This window comes from Sceloporus occidentalis, unplaced genomic scaffold (genome assembly GCF_023333645.1).
Source record: "Sceloporus occidentalis isolate IW3139 unplaced genomic scaffold, rSceOcc1.0.p SCAF_13, whole genome shotgun sequence".
In the NCBI taxonomy this organism is placed as follows: domain Eukaryota; kingdom Metazoa; phylum Chordata; class Lepidosauria; order Squamata; family Phrynosomatidae; genus Sceloporus; species Sceloporus occidentalis.
Genome location: NW_028316993.1, coordinates 8,645,435 through 8,662,525, shown reverse-complemented (window position 1 = coordinate 8,662,525; position 17,091 = coordinate 8,645,435). Strand labels below are relative to the sequence as shown.

The window sequence follows — 17,091 nt, the reverse complement described above, 5'->3', positions numbered from 1 at the left end:
GAAAGTAGGTGAATTGCTCCTTTTTATCCTCCTCTTGAGTTTTCCCCTTCTGGGTGTAGAATCCCAATTAGGATGTGATGTCTCTCTTTATCCATTTCTCTGGCAGGGATTGTGTTGCACTAATGGTTGGAGTCCTAGCCTCATCAAACTGCAATTTGGATAAGGTGATACACCTCTTGGTTTCCACAATTAGTGGGAAACCTTGCTCTTTTCCTGTAGAGACGTTCAAACAGTTTGAGTTGAAGGTAATGTGATCACTTCCTCCGAAGGTCTGTCCTGATCGGACAGAAGGGGAGTCCTCGCTCTTACTGAGCCCAGAATTTACTTCTCTCCTCAGGTGAAGGCAGTCAAATTCATTGCAACACTCATAAGTGTCATCCCGCATACAGAGAGACTAGACAAATGGGCCACAGACTTCAATGTCCTCTTTTCGAATTTCATGGCAGATCATGTCCTCTTTTCTGATGGGACGGACACTGGCCGCTTCATGACACTAAAGTAAGATGTGTCTTTGTTTCCGGGGAAGAAATTCCACTTAGATGGGGCTAGATGTAGGAATACAAATCCTACAAGCTTTTGTGTCACATAAGAACTTGGTGACATGACAATTGTTGTCTCTTCACTGCAGAGAAATAGCCATGGCCATTAAAATCCTGGATGGGAGATGGGGCCTGATGTCCTCCATATTCTTGAAGCACTGTGCTTCCCTTAGGTGAGTTATAGAATCATTAGTTGGGAGAATGGCCATTTGAAATATTACAGTTTTCGACTTCCTGGTTGTGATGGTGGATCGACAAGACACGCTCTGAGGTAGCTCTCGGAGAAGTGGTCTCCATAACATGGTGACTGGGCTGACAAAAGTTGGTCAAACCCCTTTCTGAAAAGTTAGCTCATCTTTTGCTAGCTGACTCCAGAAAGTGTGGTAGAAATAACTGAACTATATGTTATACTCCCCTACTCTCAGCAATATTATTCAGTTTTAGGATAGTAAAAGTCTTTTCTTTTAAGTCAAGTGTAAAAAGCTCTTGTTAGGAAACTGATAGAACATCTTTTCATGTTATAAAATAGGAATAAATGTTTTTCCTGAATTATCACGGGAATCATTGTGATATTGTGACTGAGGGAATAGTTGAAGGTTCAGCATCAGGGGAACAAATGATAATAATGGGTTTGTGTATAATACTTGTTATATGAGCATGATATCCAAGTTGACAAATTAATAGAGGAATGACATGTTCATCTGTGTCTAACAAGCTGACCAACGTTGTTTCATGAGAGGCTTTCCTTTGTCTATATCTTCAAAGATTTTATTTAATAATTCCTTTCCACTTTATAAACCCACAGTGATTTCACAGCAATTTGATTTGCAAAGATTGTGGAGACTCCATTTTCATTCATGTGGAGTCACCGGAGGAGACACTTTATTTGGCTACATGTTTTTTGTGCAAGATGTTATACTATTAATAGAGTTGTTAAGCGTAAGAAAGTATTTCAGTTTGTATCAAAATCAAAATATGATGTGATGTGTTTTCAGGAAACCCGTGTAAAGAAGGATGAGATTAATTATTTAAAAAATTATAAATTAGGTCAGCACTTCGTTTCGGCAAATTTGAAAAGGCAAAAAGGGATAGTTCTCTATATAAACAACAATTGGGACACAACTGAAATTTTGAATGATACTGAGGGCCATTATGTCGGGGTAATAGTTAATATCCAGGATCAAAAAATGTTAATTTGGGGAATTTATTCACCTATTGTTAATAAAGAAAGCTTCTATCAACAGCTGCTAAAAAAGAAGATTAAAAATATTAGTTTTGACGCGGCCATTCTCATTGGAGACTGGAACGCAGGATGTGAACCTCAAATAGACAGGGCTTCTACTCGGGTATTTAAGCCTAATCAAGGAAAGTCACCCAATGGTTTTTTTGATTGAATAGATTTTTGTGGACTGGTAGATATTTGGAGATTAAGAAACCCTGAGGTTAAAGACTTTACTTTTTATTCCCATGTACATACTTCTTGGGCGAGGCTAGACATGTTTATGATTTCATCTAATCTCAGTTCTAGAGTTAACCATGTCATCTAATTTTAAATCTAATCGAATATCATGGGGAAAGTCGCGATAGATTATTGACTTTAATCTTTGTTGATTATGAAAAAGCTTTCGATAGGGTTAGTTGGCGGTTTCTGAAGGAGGCTTGCAATAAGATTGGGTTGGGGATAATTTTGGATTTTGGATGGCTAAGAGCTATCAAAAATAATCAGCGAGTTTAGTTGGGCTAAATCATGTCTCAACCCCTCTGTAGGAAGTCACTATGTTCTTGTAGTAATGTGGTCTTTGTACTTAGTGTTGTGGGGTTGGGGTTAGTGTTGAGTGTTTGTATTGTATGTTATTGCTATTGTTACGGATTTGCATGTAGATATGTATGTTTGTATATATATATATATATATGTATGGTAAACTTTAATAAAGATTATTAAAAAAAAGAAAGAAATATTACAGTTTTCAAACAGGAAGATGGCCAAGTCAGAACAACAGCAACTGCTTTCTTTGTTCTTTTCCAGTTAAACATTCCCCACACGGGACTGAAAAATGACCATTGGTTCCAGGAATGCCGTGACCCCAAAGAAAAGTTTCAGCTTTTCAGGCTGCTGGAGGGAAGTCTAGCCCCTGCAGAGTGGAGAAGTCACCAGAAGGCTAGCAGGTCCCTCTCTCTGCTGTGTCTAGGGGAGAAGAAAGATGTCATCACATCCAAAGATGTAGTATTACTATTTTTAATAAGAGGAAGAACAATAAAAACCTCTGGTTTTCTCTGGGCTTTTTTCCTCACTTTCAATTTGCAACAGTTAAAAATTATCCCCTGGATCAAGGTAGGCAAGATGTGACCTTGCAAATAGACTTCCATTCCCACCATCTCACACCATTAACTCTGCTGTCTAAGGCTTCAGGTGGGAAATGAAGTCAAATAACACATGGAGGGTCACATATCTCTAGGTATATACAAACTGAAAAGTGCAATACTGAAGAAATGAAGGGAAGGATTAAGCTTTAATCAGATGCATATTGAATATTGATGCTAGTTTGCCACTCTTTGCTTACCCATATATTGTTGTTACTTTTCACGGCAACGAATGTATCTTGATAGAAGTGTAGCCAAGTGTAGCCAAGGGTCCGTTTAGAAGAAAGAAAGTGCAAAGGCAGGCTTGCTGCTGAACATAAAACATAGAGAGATCTTGTATCACCTTTGAGATTAACAGAAAGAAATTGGCAGCATGAGCTTTCGTAGACTTCAGTCTACTTCCTCAGATGCATTTTAAAATGCATGTGAGGAAGTAGACTGAAGTCTATGAAAGCTCATGCGCCCATGGTGAGCCATGATTGATGCCGTTGTCGTTGCGGACTAGGGCTGCTGGGCATTAAATGACCAGGTTCATCTAGCCCTAGTTCGTGGCGAGGACGCTGCAAACTCCTTTTGTACTGGACCTAAGTCTCCAGGACCAGATGACCTACATCCAACAGTTTTAAAAGAACTGGCAAATGTAATCTCAGAACCATGGGCAATAATTTTTGAGAGCTGGAGAACAGGAGGAGGGCAAACATTGTCCCCATCTTTAAAAAGGTGAGGGGAAAGGATCCCAACAAAATTCTGGAGCAGATTGTTAGTCTGTGAACATCTAGAAAGCAATTCCATAATCAGAAAAAGTCAACATGGGTTTGTCAAAAACAAGTCATGCCAGACTAATCTGATCTCCTTTTTTTGATAAAATTACCAGCTTGGTAGACAAAGGGGATGCTGTAGATAGCATATCTTGATTTCAATAAGGCCTTTAACAAGGCTCCCCATGATAGCGGCAGCTAAAAAGGCCAATGCAGTTTTAGGCTGCATCAAAAGGCCTGTTGAAACAAGGATCAACCAGAGCTATAGCCTTTACATGAGACATCCATTAGCATTTATTTATGTTTTGTGGAAACATTTGCTGGTTATATGTGTTTTCTGCTTTTTATCTGGATAGAGTAGAATGATATAACACTTTGGGAAAAAGATAAAACCAAATAATCCAGCACTGGAAGCCAAAATAGAGAAAATCTCCACAGCTACAATATATTTCCCATTAGTGCTGAGGTAGGTTGGGATGAAGGATATCCAGACACTACAGAAAACCAACATGCTGAAAGTAATGAACTTGGCTTCATTGAAGCTGTCGGGTAACTTCCGGGCCAGGAAAGCAAGCGTGACGCTCGCCAAAGCCAACATACCCATATAAGCCAAAATGGAGTAGAATGCAATGGGTGAGCCTTCATTGCACTCTAGGATGATGTGCCCAGGCTCTGAGTACAAATCGGCGTCTGGGAAAGGAGGAGAGGTTCCCAACCAGATCATGCAAATCACAGCCTGAACGAGAGAACAAAGCATCACAAAGAAGTATGACACTCTAGGTCTCAGCCACTTCTGTGCACCGCTCCTTGGCTTTGTGGTTTTGAAGGCCAAAACCACAGTGATGGTTTTGGCCAAAACTGTAGCGAGAGAGACCGAGAAAATGAGCCCAAAGGCTGTGTGTCGGAGAAGGCAGGTCAGCTTCCTTGGTCGGCCGATGAAGAGCAAGGAGCAGAGGAAGCAGAGTATCAGGGAGGAGAGGAGGACATAGCTGAGATGTCGGTTGGTGGCTTTAACTATGGGAGACTCGCTGTATCTGATAAAGCTTCCTAGCACCAGTGCAGAAAAGAATGAGAAAGATACTGCCGTGGCAGCTAAAGCCATTCCCAAAGGTTCCATGTAGGATAGATAGGTGATATTTTTGGGGATGCACTCATTTCTTGCTTCGTTTGGATAGTGGTCCTCTTTGCAAGCCAACAACATCAGGAGAGCTACATGTTACTCACCTGTAGTAGAAGCAGCCAGTAATGTAGAGAAAACAACATGTGACCCTCCAGATGTTGTCAGGCTATGACACAAGCCACCACCTGAAGGGCCACATGTTCTTTGTAGTAAGGAATGCTTGAATCAACTGAACTACAATGTTAAGTCGAAGGCTTTCATAGCTGTCATCCATAGATTTTTGTGGGTTTTTCAGGCTATGTGGCCATGTTCTAGAAGAGTTTATTCCTGACTTTTGAAGATTCCTGAAGATGCCCATAGCCACAGATGCTGGCGAAACATCAGGAATAAACTCTTCTAGAATATGGCCACAGACCCCGAAAAACCCACAAGTATCAACTGAATTACAGTTGAGGATTAAAGCTTCATCAACTCTTTCCTTAGCTATAGGCTCTGCAAAGAGAAAGCAGAAAGATGAGAAGGATCAGCCCTTGCACCGATCCATACCCCACCCCTCCCACCTCCGCCTTAATAAAAGGGTCAGAGATAATCTCCCCTTACGTAATGGGATTATTAGGCACAAGGAAGAGAGAGAGAGAGAGAGAGAGAGAGGATCCCAGATCCAGGTTGTAGTGGCATCAGCAGGGAACATCTGTTCCCATCCTCAGCTGGATTTATTTAGCGGCCCTTAGCTTTGGAAAGGTTGTTTGCAACCGGAAGGGAAGGGACCCCCAAGGGCCATCTAGTCCATCCCCTCCTTCTCCCATGCAGGAATACATAGAGCCCTAGAGATGGAAGGGACCCCCAAGGGCCCTCCAGTCCAGCCCCTCCTTCTGCCATGCAGGAATACATAGAGCCCTAGAGATGGAAGGGACCCCCAAGGGCCCTCCAGGCCATCCCCTCCTTCTGCCATGCAGAAATACATAGAGCCCATTCATGATTGTTGTGGCACTCTTGGCACGATCATAAATGCTCCCTGGAAGTGATGGAGATTGGGAGGGGACTCGCCATGTTCTCCTGAAGCGCATTCGACTGTGCCACAGATTTCCATTGCTCTCCTGGGAACTCCCTGGAGTTGAAGGTGGGTTGGGGGGGGGGGCTGTTGATACCTTAGATCATTCATAGCTATGTTTATGTACCTATGAATGAGACAGGATCACAGACATTACCTTTTGGGACTACACTGCCCAGAATCCCCCGGTCAGCATGGCCAAAGGCCAAGAAACAAGCTCAGCCTCACTATAAAGTACATTGAGGCAATTGCCTCAGGCATCAGATGCTGGTTGAAGCTGCAGTTGCAATGGGTGCTGCCACACTGCAGATTTCATGCAGTTTGACACTGCTTTATCTGTCATGGCTCCATCCTATGCGATCTGCATTTGCTGCAACACCAGAGCTCTCTGACCAATTACAACATTTTAGTTCAAGTTCTGAGCCAACAAATGAAGGCACCAACTCAGATAGACTATCTTTTCAAGGCCTTTGAAAAGAAGGGTCCGGACAGGTCTGTGCCATCCATCACTGCCATGTGCTTCTTCTGGGACAGGCCTGCTGTGTCTGTTTCAAGGGAGTTGGGTTTCAACAACCTGCTTCTCTGCCTGCCATATTCCCCTGGCACTGAGAAAAGGAAAACCTGTTCTCCATGTGGAATTGGGAGGGAAGGCTTTGTGTTTCCAGAGGAGCAGGCAGCAGGAACAGGCTGATTTAGTTAACTAGTATGTGGCAGGCAGGCATGCAACAGGTGCAGATAGAGAGACACTGTGACGGCAGAGCCAGCCCAAGAAATGTTGCTGCCTGAGGCAGGACAGTCAAAGCGTGCCACACAATTGGTTCCTGCTTTTACAATGTTGGATCAGTGGTGCTTGTCAAGGTGGCAGGACTTTGGGGCAGTAAGGCAGAAATCCCACTGAGAGCAGAATAAGCAAAGGCTCCCCAAACACAAGAGGGCTCATGTATCACATCCGGGAGGGCGATCCAGCGGCCATAGCATTTCGTAGACCTCCTTCCGCTCTCAGAAATATATGATTAGTACATGGAAAGATCTTATAGCACCTTTGAGAATTGCATGAACTCATAGACACATAGAACATGCACACATAGCCTGAAAAACCCCCACACACAAAGCTATGGAATCAGGCCATGAAAGGCCTCCGACTTCACAATAATAATAATAATAATAATAATAATAATAATAATATAGAGATATAGCTGTGTTAGTCTGTAGAGTCAGTATGTAGAGAGATCTTGTAGCACCTTTGAGACTCACTGAAAGAAATAAGTTGGCAGCATGAGCTTTCATAGACGAAAGTCTACTTCCCAAATGCATCCGAGGAAGTAGACTGAAGTCTATGAATGCTCATGCTGCCAACATATTTCTTTCAGATAGGCCCAAAGGTGCTACAATATCTCTCTACATACTGATTCTACAGACTAACATGGCTACATCTCTCTATTATATTGTTGTTGTTGTTATTCTTATTATTATATTTGTGAAGTTGAAGGCCTTTCCTGGCCGGCATCCATAGTTTTTTTGTGGTTTTTTCGGGCTATGTGGCCAGCGTTCTGGAAGAATTTGTTCCAGACGTCACAAAAAACCCTATTCTTATATTTATTTGCATTTGCATCCAACTTTCCCCCCAGAACTGGAACTCAGAGCGGCTTCACGATATTAAAATGCAAAACATAGAAAAGTGATACATTCAAATAGTAAAATAGATTACGGTACTGGTCCTATAGGAACATTCTCTTTTATGTTATTATTAAATATTATTATAATTTTATTTTATTACTGTTTTATTATTATTATTATTATTATTATTTTATTTTATTTTATTATTTTCCCTCAGATCTCCCTTAAACCACTGGGGCAAACTGACATTATATATATACACACACACACACAAACATATATATTTACACACACACATATACACACACACATATATATTTACACACACACATACATTCACATATACATACATATATATATATATATATATATATATATATATATATATATATAATACACACATATATATATATAATGTCAGTTTGCCTCAGTGGTTTAAGGGAGAACTACATCCCCCGACATGCAACGCTTCAAGGCGGTGCCTCAAAGAACGTTCAGGACGCTTCCCAGAATGCACCGCTCTGATAAGGCACCGCCTCCCAGTTTGGCTCGCGCGAGGCACTATGGGGGATGTATTTCCTGGCTCGCCCGCGCTCCATAGCAGGAGAAGGAGGGCTCCCGAGGAGAAAACTACAACCCCCATAGTCCAATCGGAACGTTTAGAAGAGGCGCATGCGCAGAAGAGGTAAAACGAGGAGTCTGTGTCTAGTGAGTATCAAGGAGGAATGGCAGGAGGGAGGGAAAAGAGGGGGCGACTGGAAGGATGATGGGCTCTGCAGTTATAGTGATGCTTTCAAAGCCATATAGATGAGTTCCCTAAATTGTTGTTGTTGTGTCATAAGTCATTTCTGACTTATGGCAACCCTAAAGCAAACCTATCATGGGGTTTTCCTGGCAAGGTTTAATTTGGGGTGTCATTGTCTTCCCCTGAGGCTGAGAGAGTGTGACTTGCCCAAGGTCACCTATGGGTTTTCTATGGCTGAGCAGAAATCTGAACTCTGTTCTCCAGACTATTCTAGAGTATTGCACTACACTCATATAGCACTGCTATTGTACTCTTAACTGCTCTGGCTGCCTCCTGTTGCATTCTGGGATTTGCAGTTTAAGGAGCAGGCATAGCACCTATTAGGACTGCATCTACACTGGAGGAATAACCCAGTTTGGTACCGCTTTCGTTGCCTTGGCTCAAGGCTATGGAATTCTGGGAGTTGGAGTTTGTTGTGGGGCCCAGAGCGGAGCAAGCTCTGCTCTGGGCCCCACAACAAACTCCAACTCCCAGAATTCCATAGCCTTGAGCCAAGGCAATGAAAGCAGTGCTAAACTGGGGTTTTTCTCCAATGTAGATGCAGCCTTAGAAAAGAACCTCTACCCTAGGTAAGGCTATATAGTATAAGTTTGGGGGTCTGGTTGCAGAAAGTAACATACAGTATTGGACTGGGAGTCGAGATTCCTTTTTTGTACTGGTTTGTGTGTCCCTAGGAAAGTTAGACTCTGTGCTGGACTTGGTACACCTAGTCCTTTGTTGTTTGTTTCTCTCTTACTCACTTCTCTTTCTCCCATTTCCCCAGGAACAACAACCTGGTATTGCGAGGCGGGAAGGAATCAGCGACCACCACGACCCCCAACCCTCCTTGGTTCCTGAGCCTTCTTCATCCATCAGGCTGGCACCAAGATGACCCTCTTCCACTTTGGGAATTGCTTTGCCCTGGCTTACTTCCCTTATTTCATCACCTACAAATGCAGCGGCCTGTGAGTTTCCTCACAGGTGGTTTTGTGGTGATGGTGCCTGTGATAGAAGGAAGTTTTCCCTGTGCTAGGCTGGGCTTCTCTTGCTTGCTCCATCATTTTGCTGACTGAGGGAAAAAACAACATGGTGGCCCCACTCTTATTCCATGTATAGTTAAGCCTCCATATCTAGGATTCCTTATCCATGGGGGCTCCTGGAACTGAACCCCAGCAGATACCAAGGGCTCATGTTTAGTGTAAAGGTTAGAGGGAAAGGGGGACAGGTTGAGGATGGGATGGTAGCCTCGTGTGATTTAAAGAGTTGTGGGTGTGCAAAGGTGGGCTAATGTGAGCTATGCTGCTGGGATAAACTGTGTGGATGGCAAGATGCATCCAAACACATTGGCAAGGCAATGAGTCAGACCCACACAAGTTGATGTCGCATTTCCACCTCTGGGATTGGTGGGTCCTAACATGGAAGTGATGGCTACACCATTTACATGTATTTATTAGATAAATGTGTTGTAACCCTCATCATGTATTCTCCCCCTGCAGCTGGTAATAATAGATGTTAAGAGTACTGCACTGATGAAATCAATGTCAGTAGCCAGCTAAATGAGCAGCTGATAAAAAATGCAAGCAAACAGAGGACAGGGAAGTAAATAAAACTAGGGTGGGGAATCCATGGCCCTCCAGATGATGTTGGAATGCAGTCCCTGTCATTCTTGACCCTTAGTCATTCTAGCTAGGGTAGATAGGAGTTGGGGTCTGACCAGTTCTGGAGACACACAGGTTCCCAACCTCTGAGAAAAGGAAAGTTGTTTATAGTGCTTCATAACAGGAGGAGATGAGTTTTCTCCTTGATAGAAATTCTTTGTTGTATACTTTCTTTGTATTTCCACCTCTTTCAGGTCAGAATATAATGCTTTCTGGAGATGTGTCCAAGCTGGAGCGACTTACCTATTTGTTCAGCTTTGTAAGGTATTTGTTCATTTTTTAGTATTTGGAATATTGGCAGGAATGAACTTGCAAATGAGAACTATAATGTCAGTAGCATGAGAGCCATTGTGAATAACTGTGGATTTGCTGGCAAAGTTCTCTCTCGATTGTTCTTACCCTGGTGGATATTTTGTTAACGGAACACTATCATTTAAAGTGAAGCACAATACAGGTATGCCTTAGTTAACAAAGTCTCTGAGAAAGATATTACTGTTTACAAAGGTTTTTTATACCTGCCCAGCCCCCTGTTTCCTTTCCATCACCTGTCTAGGTGGAGGTTTTTAGCAGCAAGGGCACTGGATGACGTAGAAGGGCTGGAAAATTGAGATATGGGCTTTTGGTGCTGGGTTGTACCAATTTGACTGTACTGAACAATGCACAAAGCCTGAGCTGGAAAAGTATAGGATTCTGTTTTAGCCAATCCTACTGTAGCTGTGTATGTCTGTCTACAAGAGGCAAAGTAAACAGCAATTGCCTCCAGAACCCATTACTGACCATATATGAACAGCAAAATGGAGAGAAAAAGGGGAGAGCAGATAATGCTGCCTATTCAGCTACACCCAGCATGTTAAGAAGCATGCATATATTAAAATATGGCCATAAAAACAGAAATCATAGGAAAAGCTAGTAAAAGAACAAATCACTCTTGGATACATTGTGGACAAAGCCTTCGAATGGTTTCTCTAAGGTTCGGAATGTGTTGTTTACTAAGGCTTTCCTGACCTGGTTGTTTCATTTCATGTTTGCACATTAAAAAAGTTTTGCTGAAACATGCTACTACTCTTCTTTTTTGTGGTGTAGGGACCTATTCTTATTTTTTTCCCCATGTTATTTCTATCTTTGGTATTAAAGAAGTAATGTCCAGGAACACATCTACACTGTTAACTCTGGTTCATTTCTTGAAAATGAAAACAAGAAGAGGAGGAAAAACTAGTACTTGAAGAGCTATTGGAAATTTTAACGTATGGAATAGTTAAAAGTGATTCTTTATGTAGCAAAAAATGTGAACAAACACATGGTTGCATCTTGGCATGAAAAGATCTGATGAAAAGAGACAGATAACTCCATCTTCCCCACCTCTTCCCCATTAGTCTGCTATATTTCCATGCTGGTTATGGAAGAAGAGGCTTTTCTTTCTCAGAAGCCAAAATGGAAAGCAAGTAGGAGAGGGTAGCCAATCCCATCAAGCTGCTCTCCATCTTAGATGCATTGAATTCCTGCTCATCAATGGGGACCCAGTTAATGCTTAAGCACAAAACATTTGCTAAATCCCAGAAACTGAGCTTATAAACCTGGTCAGTACACACTACTTTCTGAAGAGGCTTGGCTGTGAGATGTTTAGTTACCTTTTTTGATGCAGTAATAACCCTTCCCTCTTTCCATGTTGTTGTTTGATTTGTCTGTCTGTCTTTTACAGATGCTGTTCTTAGCAACATTCTTTCCAACTTGGGAGGGTGGTGCAGGTGCTTATGACTTCGTTGGAGTAAGTTCAGTTTTGCTCAAGTGGAGAAGAATCTACAGCTGATATTTCATTTGTTTGCAAAATGTGATCAATTATTTTCAATGCAGCTTCTGTATGAGCACAAAGAGGCTGAGGTTTGGATTTGTTTTAGTATGGTGATATCACTTTTTTGGTATCTCACAAACACAGGCAGCCTTTTGCAGCACAAGAGCCTAGTTCAGTTTCTTAGGGGCTGCACACAGTGAACACTGAGTGACTGATACAGTCTGATCTTTGTATTCATGAGGGGTCCACGAATACAAAAAACCATGGGACCCCAAGTCTTGTTGTAGCTAATGGCGGTGTAGCATATGCACAGGTGCTAGTGCAGCTGCATGCATGCACTGCCATTGGGGACAATGGGGCTTGCCCTCTGTGGATGTTAAATCTGCAGAAGGCAAGTCCGCAGATAGCGAGGCCCCACTATATATTAAAATAGCACCACAAGATCATGTAGTAGCATTGCTATGTTGTGCATGGTTAAAATGCAGTAAAGTCAAGCATTTGCTGAAACCATAAGAGGCCTTTGCTTTCCGATCAAAAAGCAAGCAAGCATGGAGCTCCTTTCCTGGGAAGGTATTCTCTCATTTTGGATTAGAAGAGGGTACTCAGATAACACTATGGTTTCCCATCTGTACAGATTGCTTTACCAACTCCAGAGAGTTAAGCTTTGGGGCAAAAAGAAGGGTAGACCAGTAATTCCACAGGTTTGGTCTTCCAGCTGATTTGGACTTCAGCTCCCAAAGTTCGTGGCTGTTGGTCAAGCTGGCTAGGGCTTCTGGGAATCGAAGATTAAAACACCTGGAGGACAAATGTTTGGGAACCACTGCCTTAGACAGTACATAGATCAGATACTCCTCCAGGTTTTATAATTCTGAACTAGTTCAACCACCACAAATAAGTACTACTGTTAGTAAGAATTTAGCTATAACTATTATAATTATATCTATAGGTACTCCTTTTTGCTGTTAACATTTTGGCAGTTACCACAGAAGATATGCAAGGGGAAATAATGAATCTTTGAGTTGTTAAAAACCAAAGCCAAAATCATTCAATCATGCATACCATTTCTGTGTATGGTTGTGAAAACTGGACTGTGAAGAAAGCCATCATGAAGAAAATCATGCTGTAGGAGAATTTTATGGATGCCATGGACTGCCAAAAATAAATGGAGCTGAGAACAAATCAAGCCTGAATTTTCACTAGAAGCCAAAATGATTAAAGTGAAAATATTGTACTTTGGGCTTATCCTGAAATGGCATATTTCACTGAAAAACATGATAATGCTCAGTAAAGTGGAAGGCAGTATTAAAAGGGGGAAAGGTACCATTACACTTGAATTCATTGAACCAAGAAAACCTTGGTATTGAGTTAGCAAGTCCTGAACTGTTACAGTAACAAGATCTGTTAGAGGGCTGCCATTCATAGGGTCCTCAGACCTCAAAGCTGATTAGGCAACAAATAGCAATAACAGAGGGGTGGTATAGAATGGTAAATAAGGGTGTATTTGCTGGCTTGTGCTCTGACCCTTTTCTCTTGTGCCAGGAATTCATGAAAGCCACCGTGGATTTGGCTGATCTGGTAGGATTGCATCTGGTGATGTCCCGGAACGCAGGAAAAGGGGAGTACAAGATTATGGTGGCTGCCATGGGATGGGCCACAGCAGAGCTCATCATGTCCAGGTGAGTTGGCAGAGAAGGGGGGCATTTCAGAGGTAGTGTGGGTGGAACCAACCAATACCTAGTCATTCATACATGCTCTTTTCATCTCAGTTCAATTCACCACTTTTCCTTTTCTCTTTGACACAATTCTTGCATATTCTGCTGCTTTGTAAAACTTGTTCACTTGCCTGATTAAGTGTAAAAAGGTTAAATAAGTATTTACTTTCCTCATCACAGCAATAACTCCTACATTCAGCTGTGGGTTAAAGATGGGGTGGGTGAGATGTGCTGTCCAAGGTTATCTGGAGGATTTATAGGTAATGCCCACTCCTTGATTTAAAGGCTGAAATAAATAAGAATTCTGTTCATGAGCTGATGGTTGACTTTATAAAATGAGAGATGCTGGAATTCAGGCCTATCATGGAAGAGCAAATCCTTAACAGCATGCTACACATTTTGGCTTACTGTTAGTGACTGATGAGAGACAAATAGCTGCATGTGGTCAGGGACATTTCACTGTACTGCATCTTTGCAGGCTATACCTTGTATGTTAGAAATAGCTGGCTTATGCTACTGTAAATTTTAGTGAGCCCTTCTGATTAATGGTCTCGGTTTCATTTTGAATTGGAGAAGACATTTATGTCTCTCATACAGTTCCTGGTAGGGGAATCTTGGATGCTTTTGGGGGCGAGAGGTTTGGTTATCTGACAACATCTGTTCCTGACAGTCTTTGTGTCTCTGGCAGGTGCATCCCACTATGGGTGGGAGCTCGTGGCATTGAGTTTGATTGGAAATACATTCAGATGAGCATTGACTCCAACATCAGTCTGGTAAGTGCTAACTCTAATTGTTTGCTGTGAGTTGCCCTAAAGTGCAATCATAGCTGATGGGGGAAGTAACCAAAGGCTTGCCCTTTATTTCTTTTTGGTCTTCCTCATTTCACACATTTCCCTTTCCTCATAAAGCAAGGCAATGTTAGGAGTAATGGAGTCAAGATACTTTATGCCATTGTTTATTCTGGCTATGATCTTGTTAAAAGATGTATGTCGATGACATATGCATAACTCTGGATATGACTGAACATTACAGTTCAAAAGGAATTGCAGTGTGTTTGCCTTGGATGCTATACTGACTGAGCAAAAGCTGGGATGTTAAATAAGTAAATAAATAAATAAATAAAAGTTCAAACTGTATTTTAAATCATGTTTCTTAAAATGATCTCAGTTAATTCAGTTAGCTACATTAAAACAATTAAAGTGAGTTTTACCTCTCCATCTGGAAGGGTTTTGTAAGCACCTGGAAGTGTGATACTGAGAGTGATTTCATTCCCTGAATATAGAGCCTTGAATAGACAAAACAGCATTAACCATGTGCAAGAGGAGAGGAGAACAAGTGGGAAGGTGTACTCTTATGGAGACAAAAATCCCCACTGCCACTGAAGGCTGAGTATGGTCATTTGCCACAGAATGATGGCTGATGGAAGATGTACAAATGGGAATGAAAGCCAGAGAAGGTGGGGAATAGATTGGAGTTTCCTAAGAAAGGGTATGGTTGGCTGGGTGGGTTACTTGTGAGCTGAGTCTGAAATGTATTGCTGACTAGAAATACTACCCTTTCTTTCTGTTTTGTGTACCTACAGGTTCACTATATAGCTATGGCTGCCCTGGTGTGGATGTTTACACGCTATGATTTGCCTAAACACTACCGACTGCCTCTCACTTTCCTCTTGGGAATCAGTGTCTACAAGGCTTTCTTCATGGAGTGAGTGTCTGGGTGCTCTTGAGAAGGGAGGACAGGCTGTAGCTTTTATCAGTTGAAGGGAATGGCCCACTAAAATATGGAAAACATGTGGATTAGTTAGATAAGTATTGTGGTTTTCATGCTGCCTTAGAGGTAAGCTGGAGGTTTCTTTAGAGATAAGGAGAGGGAAAATCCCACTCAAAACTAGAGCTTGTAAAAGTCAGTTTTTGGACTACAGTTTACAGATTTATTGTTGTTTGGGGGAATGAGCATGTGCTCAGTGTGTCTAAAATGCTATTGGAACAGTTGGGATGGAAAACTGGAATGTGTGGATGGTTGGAACCTGGAATAGGGCATTCCACACTGCAAGATCTACATGAAAGAGCCTAGGTGCAGATCCCTGCATCTCCCATTAAAGCAGGACGAAGAGCCTTTGGCATTCCAGATATTTTGAATGACAACTTTCATGATCCCTTATCATTGCCCATACTGGCTTTGACTTTTGGGAGATCTCCTGCATTGAAAATGTAGCTGACCATTATTAAAAGACTTGGGTAGCCTTTCTGGCTTGGGACAGATATTTTAAGTGGGATGATGTTCAGCCCCACTTTCACCTTCTTCCCCCAACCTGACACTTCCTTATCAGCCTTTCCTTCTTTCCTTTCTTTACAGATCTTTTGTCCATGTCTTCCTCCTGGGCAGCTGGACAGCCCTCCTGGTTAAAGCTGTGATCACTGGCCTCCTTTCCCTCAGCTCCCTGACTCTCTTTGTCACCCTGGTGCACAGTAACTGAGGTTTGAACTTTCCTCTTTCCATTAACAAGAGCTATTGCCTCTACATCCTGGGGCTGCACAGCCAAGTTCTTCTTGCCATGATGGCACACAGCTTCCTCCTACCTGCTGTGAGATCAGTTCCAACAGGGCTTTTATTCTCAAGCAACAGGACAAATGAGAACAATAAAAAAAGTTTTGTTTTTATGATTTGCAGAAGTAAAGTTCCTTTAGCTGTTGTCTTAACATGCCCATTACACCTTCCTGGAAGGGGCATGGAACATGGCACTGATTTCTCTTCTTGAAGTAGGCATGATCAATAGAGGTCAATATTGCCTTTTATCAAGGGAAAAAAAAATCAAGTAGTCACACCGTATGGCACCAGTCTTCTCCAAATCAGACTTTCTCCCTGGAGTTTTGGAAAATTTGACTTCAGATATCATCTTCCCCACTCCACAAAGTGACAGAAACAAGAAGATGAAGTCTCTGTTCCAAGTCCTGTCCGTTTTCCAGCGATGGAGGTGGAAACATCCTAGAACATGGGTTGATTCCATCTCTTGCAATTGCCCCTGTGCGGGTGAGGCCTAAGTCACTAGCCAAAGGCTTCAGATGGAATATGTGGTGGTTTTTTTTTTTTATGGAAAATAGAAATGATTTAAGTAGGTCTGCTGGAATTATTTTTCCCTTCTAAAGAGTAGGTTTCGAAATGTATGTGGCAGTAGGGACATTTAAAAATCAGTCTTCTATTTAGTTATGCAACTGGTTTCCATAGATGGTCCCTGTTGTTTTGTACACCACTGCATGCTTTCTCATTGTGGATTCAGATGACATTGTGCTGCTGGAAAACTGACTGTGAACGGTGTGACTGCATGCAGAAGGTGATGGTGGGGGAAACCATTACCATAAAGGAGGAAGTATGCGCCTTATACCTCTTCCTTAAGATTTATTTGTAAAGAGTCATGAATGGGATCACAGATATTCTAGGCCATTAAAACTTCTGTTAGCCTGAATGTCCATTGTAACTTATTAAAGGAAGGGGAAACAATCTTGACTTCATTGCCTGGTCACCTTGCATCAAGCCTGATTCATTGTGGGTGACCAGCTGCTGGCTGTTTATAGGCCCATTCTCACTCAGTTGGTCAACTTTATGACAGCACTGCATCTGTGAAATTCCAGGCTTAATAAAGCAAAACAATTCTGACTCAAAAGTGTTTATAAATGAGGCATACATTTATTTCATCTGAGTTTG

The 17,091-nt window shown here is 42.1% G+C and overlaps 2 protein-coding genes across 2 annotated transcripts; one reads left to right on the top strand and one right to left on the bottom strand.

Annotated features, from left to right (window-relative positions):
- Window positions 1-3,956: 3,956 nt before the first annotated feature.
- On the bottom strand, window positions 3,957-4,859 carry LOC149304845 (vomeronasal type-2 receptor 26-like). The gene has a single exon (XM_089479140.1). It carries the CDS (start codon window positions 4,857-4,859, stop codon window positions 3,957-3,959), a length of 903 nt encoding a protein of 300 aa, XP_089335266.1.
- Window positions 4,860-8,070: 3,211 nt separating this feature from the next.
- On the top strand, window positions 8,071-17,044 carry TMEM147 (transmembrane protein 147). Its single transcript, XM_089478571.1, has 8 exons — window positions 8,071-8,154; window positions 9,015-9,195; window positions 10,083-10,152; window positions 11,588-11,653; window positions 13,217-13,353; window positions 14,078-14,162; window positions 14,972-15,093; window positions 15,745-17,044. The coding sequence occupies exons 2-8, from the start codon at window positions 9,119-9,121 to the stop codon at window positions 15,863-15,865; spliced, it is 678 nt and encodes a 225-aa protein (XP_089334697.1). The 5' UTR covers window positions 8,071-8,154; window positions 9,015-9,118; the 3' UTR covers window positions 15,866-17,044.
- Window positions 17,045-17,091: the final 47 nt, after the last annotated feature.

Excerpts from the sequence above, each read along its gene's own strand:
- LOC149304845 (XM_089479140.1), bottom strand. The coding sequence starts at position 4,859 with ATGTTGTTGGCTTGCAAAGAGGACCACTATCCAAACGAAGCAAGAAAT.
- TMEM147 (XM_089478571.1), top strand. The coding sequence starts at position 9,119 with ATGACCCTCTTCCACTTTGGGAATTGCTTTGCCCTGGCTTACTTCCCT. Across the intron at positions 13,354-14,077 it reads GCAGAGCTCATCATGTCCAG|GTGCATCCCACTATGGGTGG; the intron begins GTGAGTTGGCAG and ends TGTCTCTGGCAG. Across the intron at positions 15,094-15,744 it reads TACAAGGCTTTCTTCATGGA|ATCTTTTGTCCATGTCTTCC; the intron begins GTGAGTGTCTGG and ends CTTTCTTTACAG.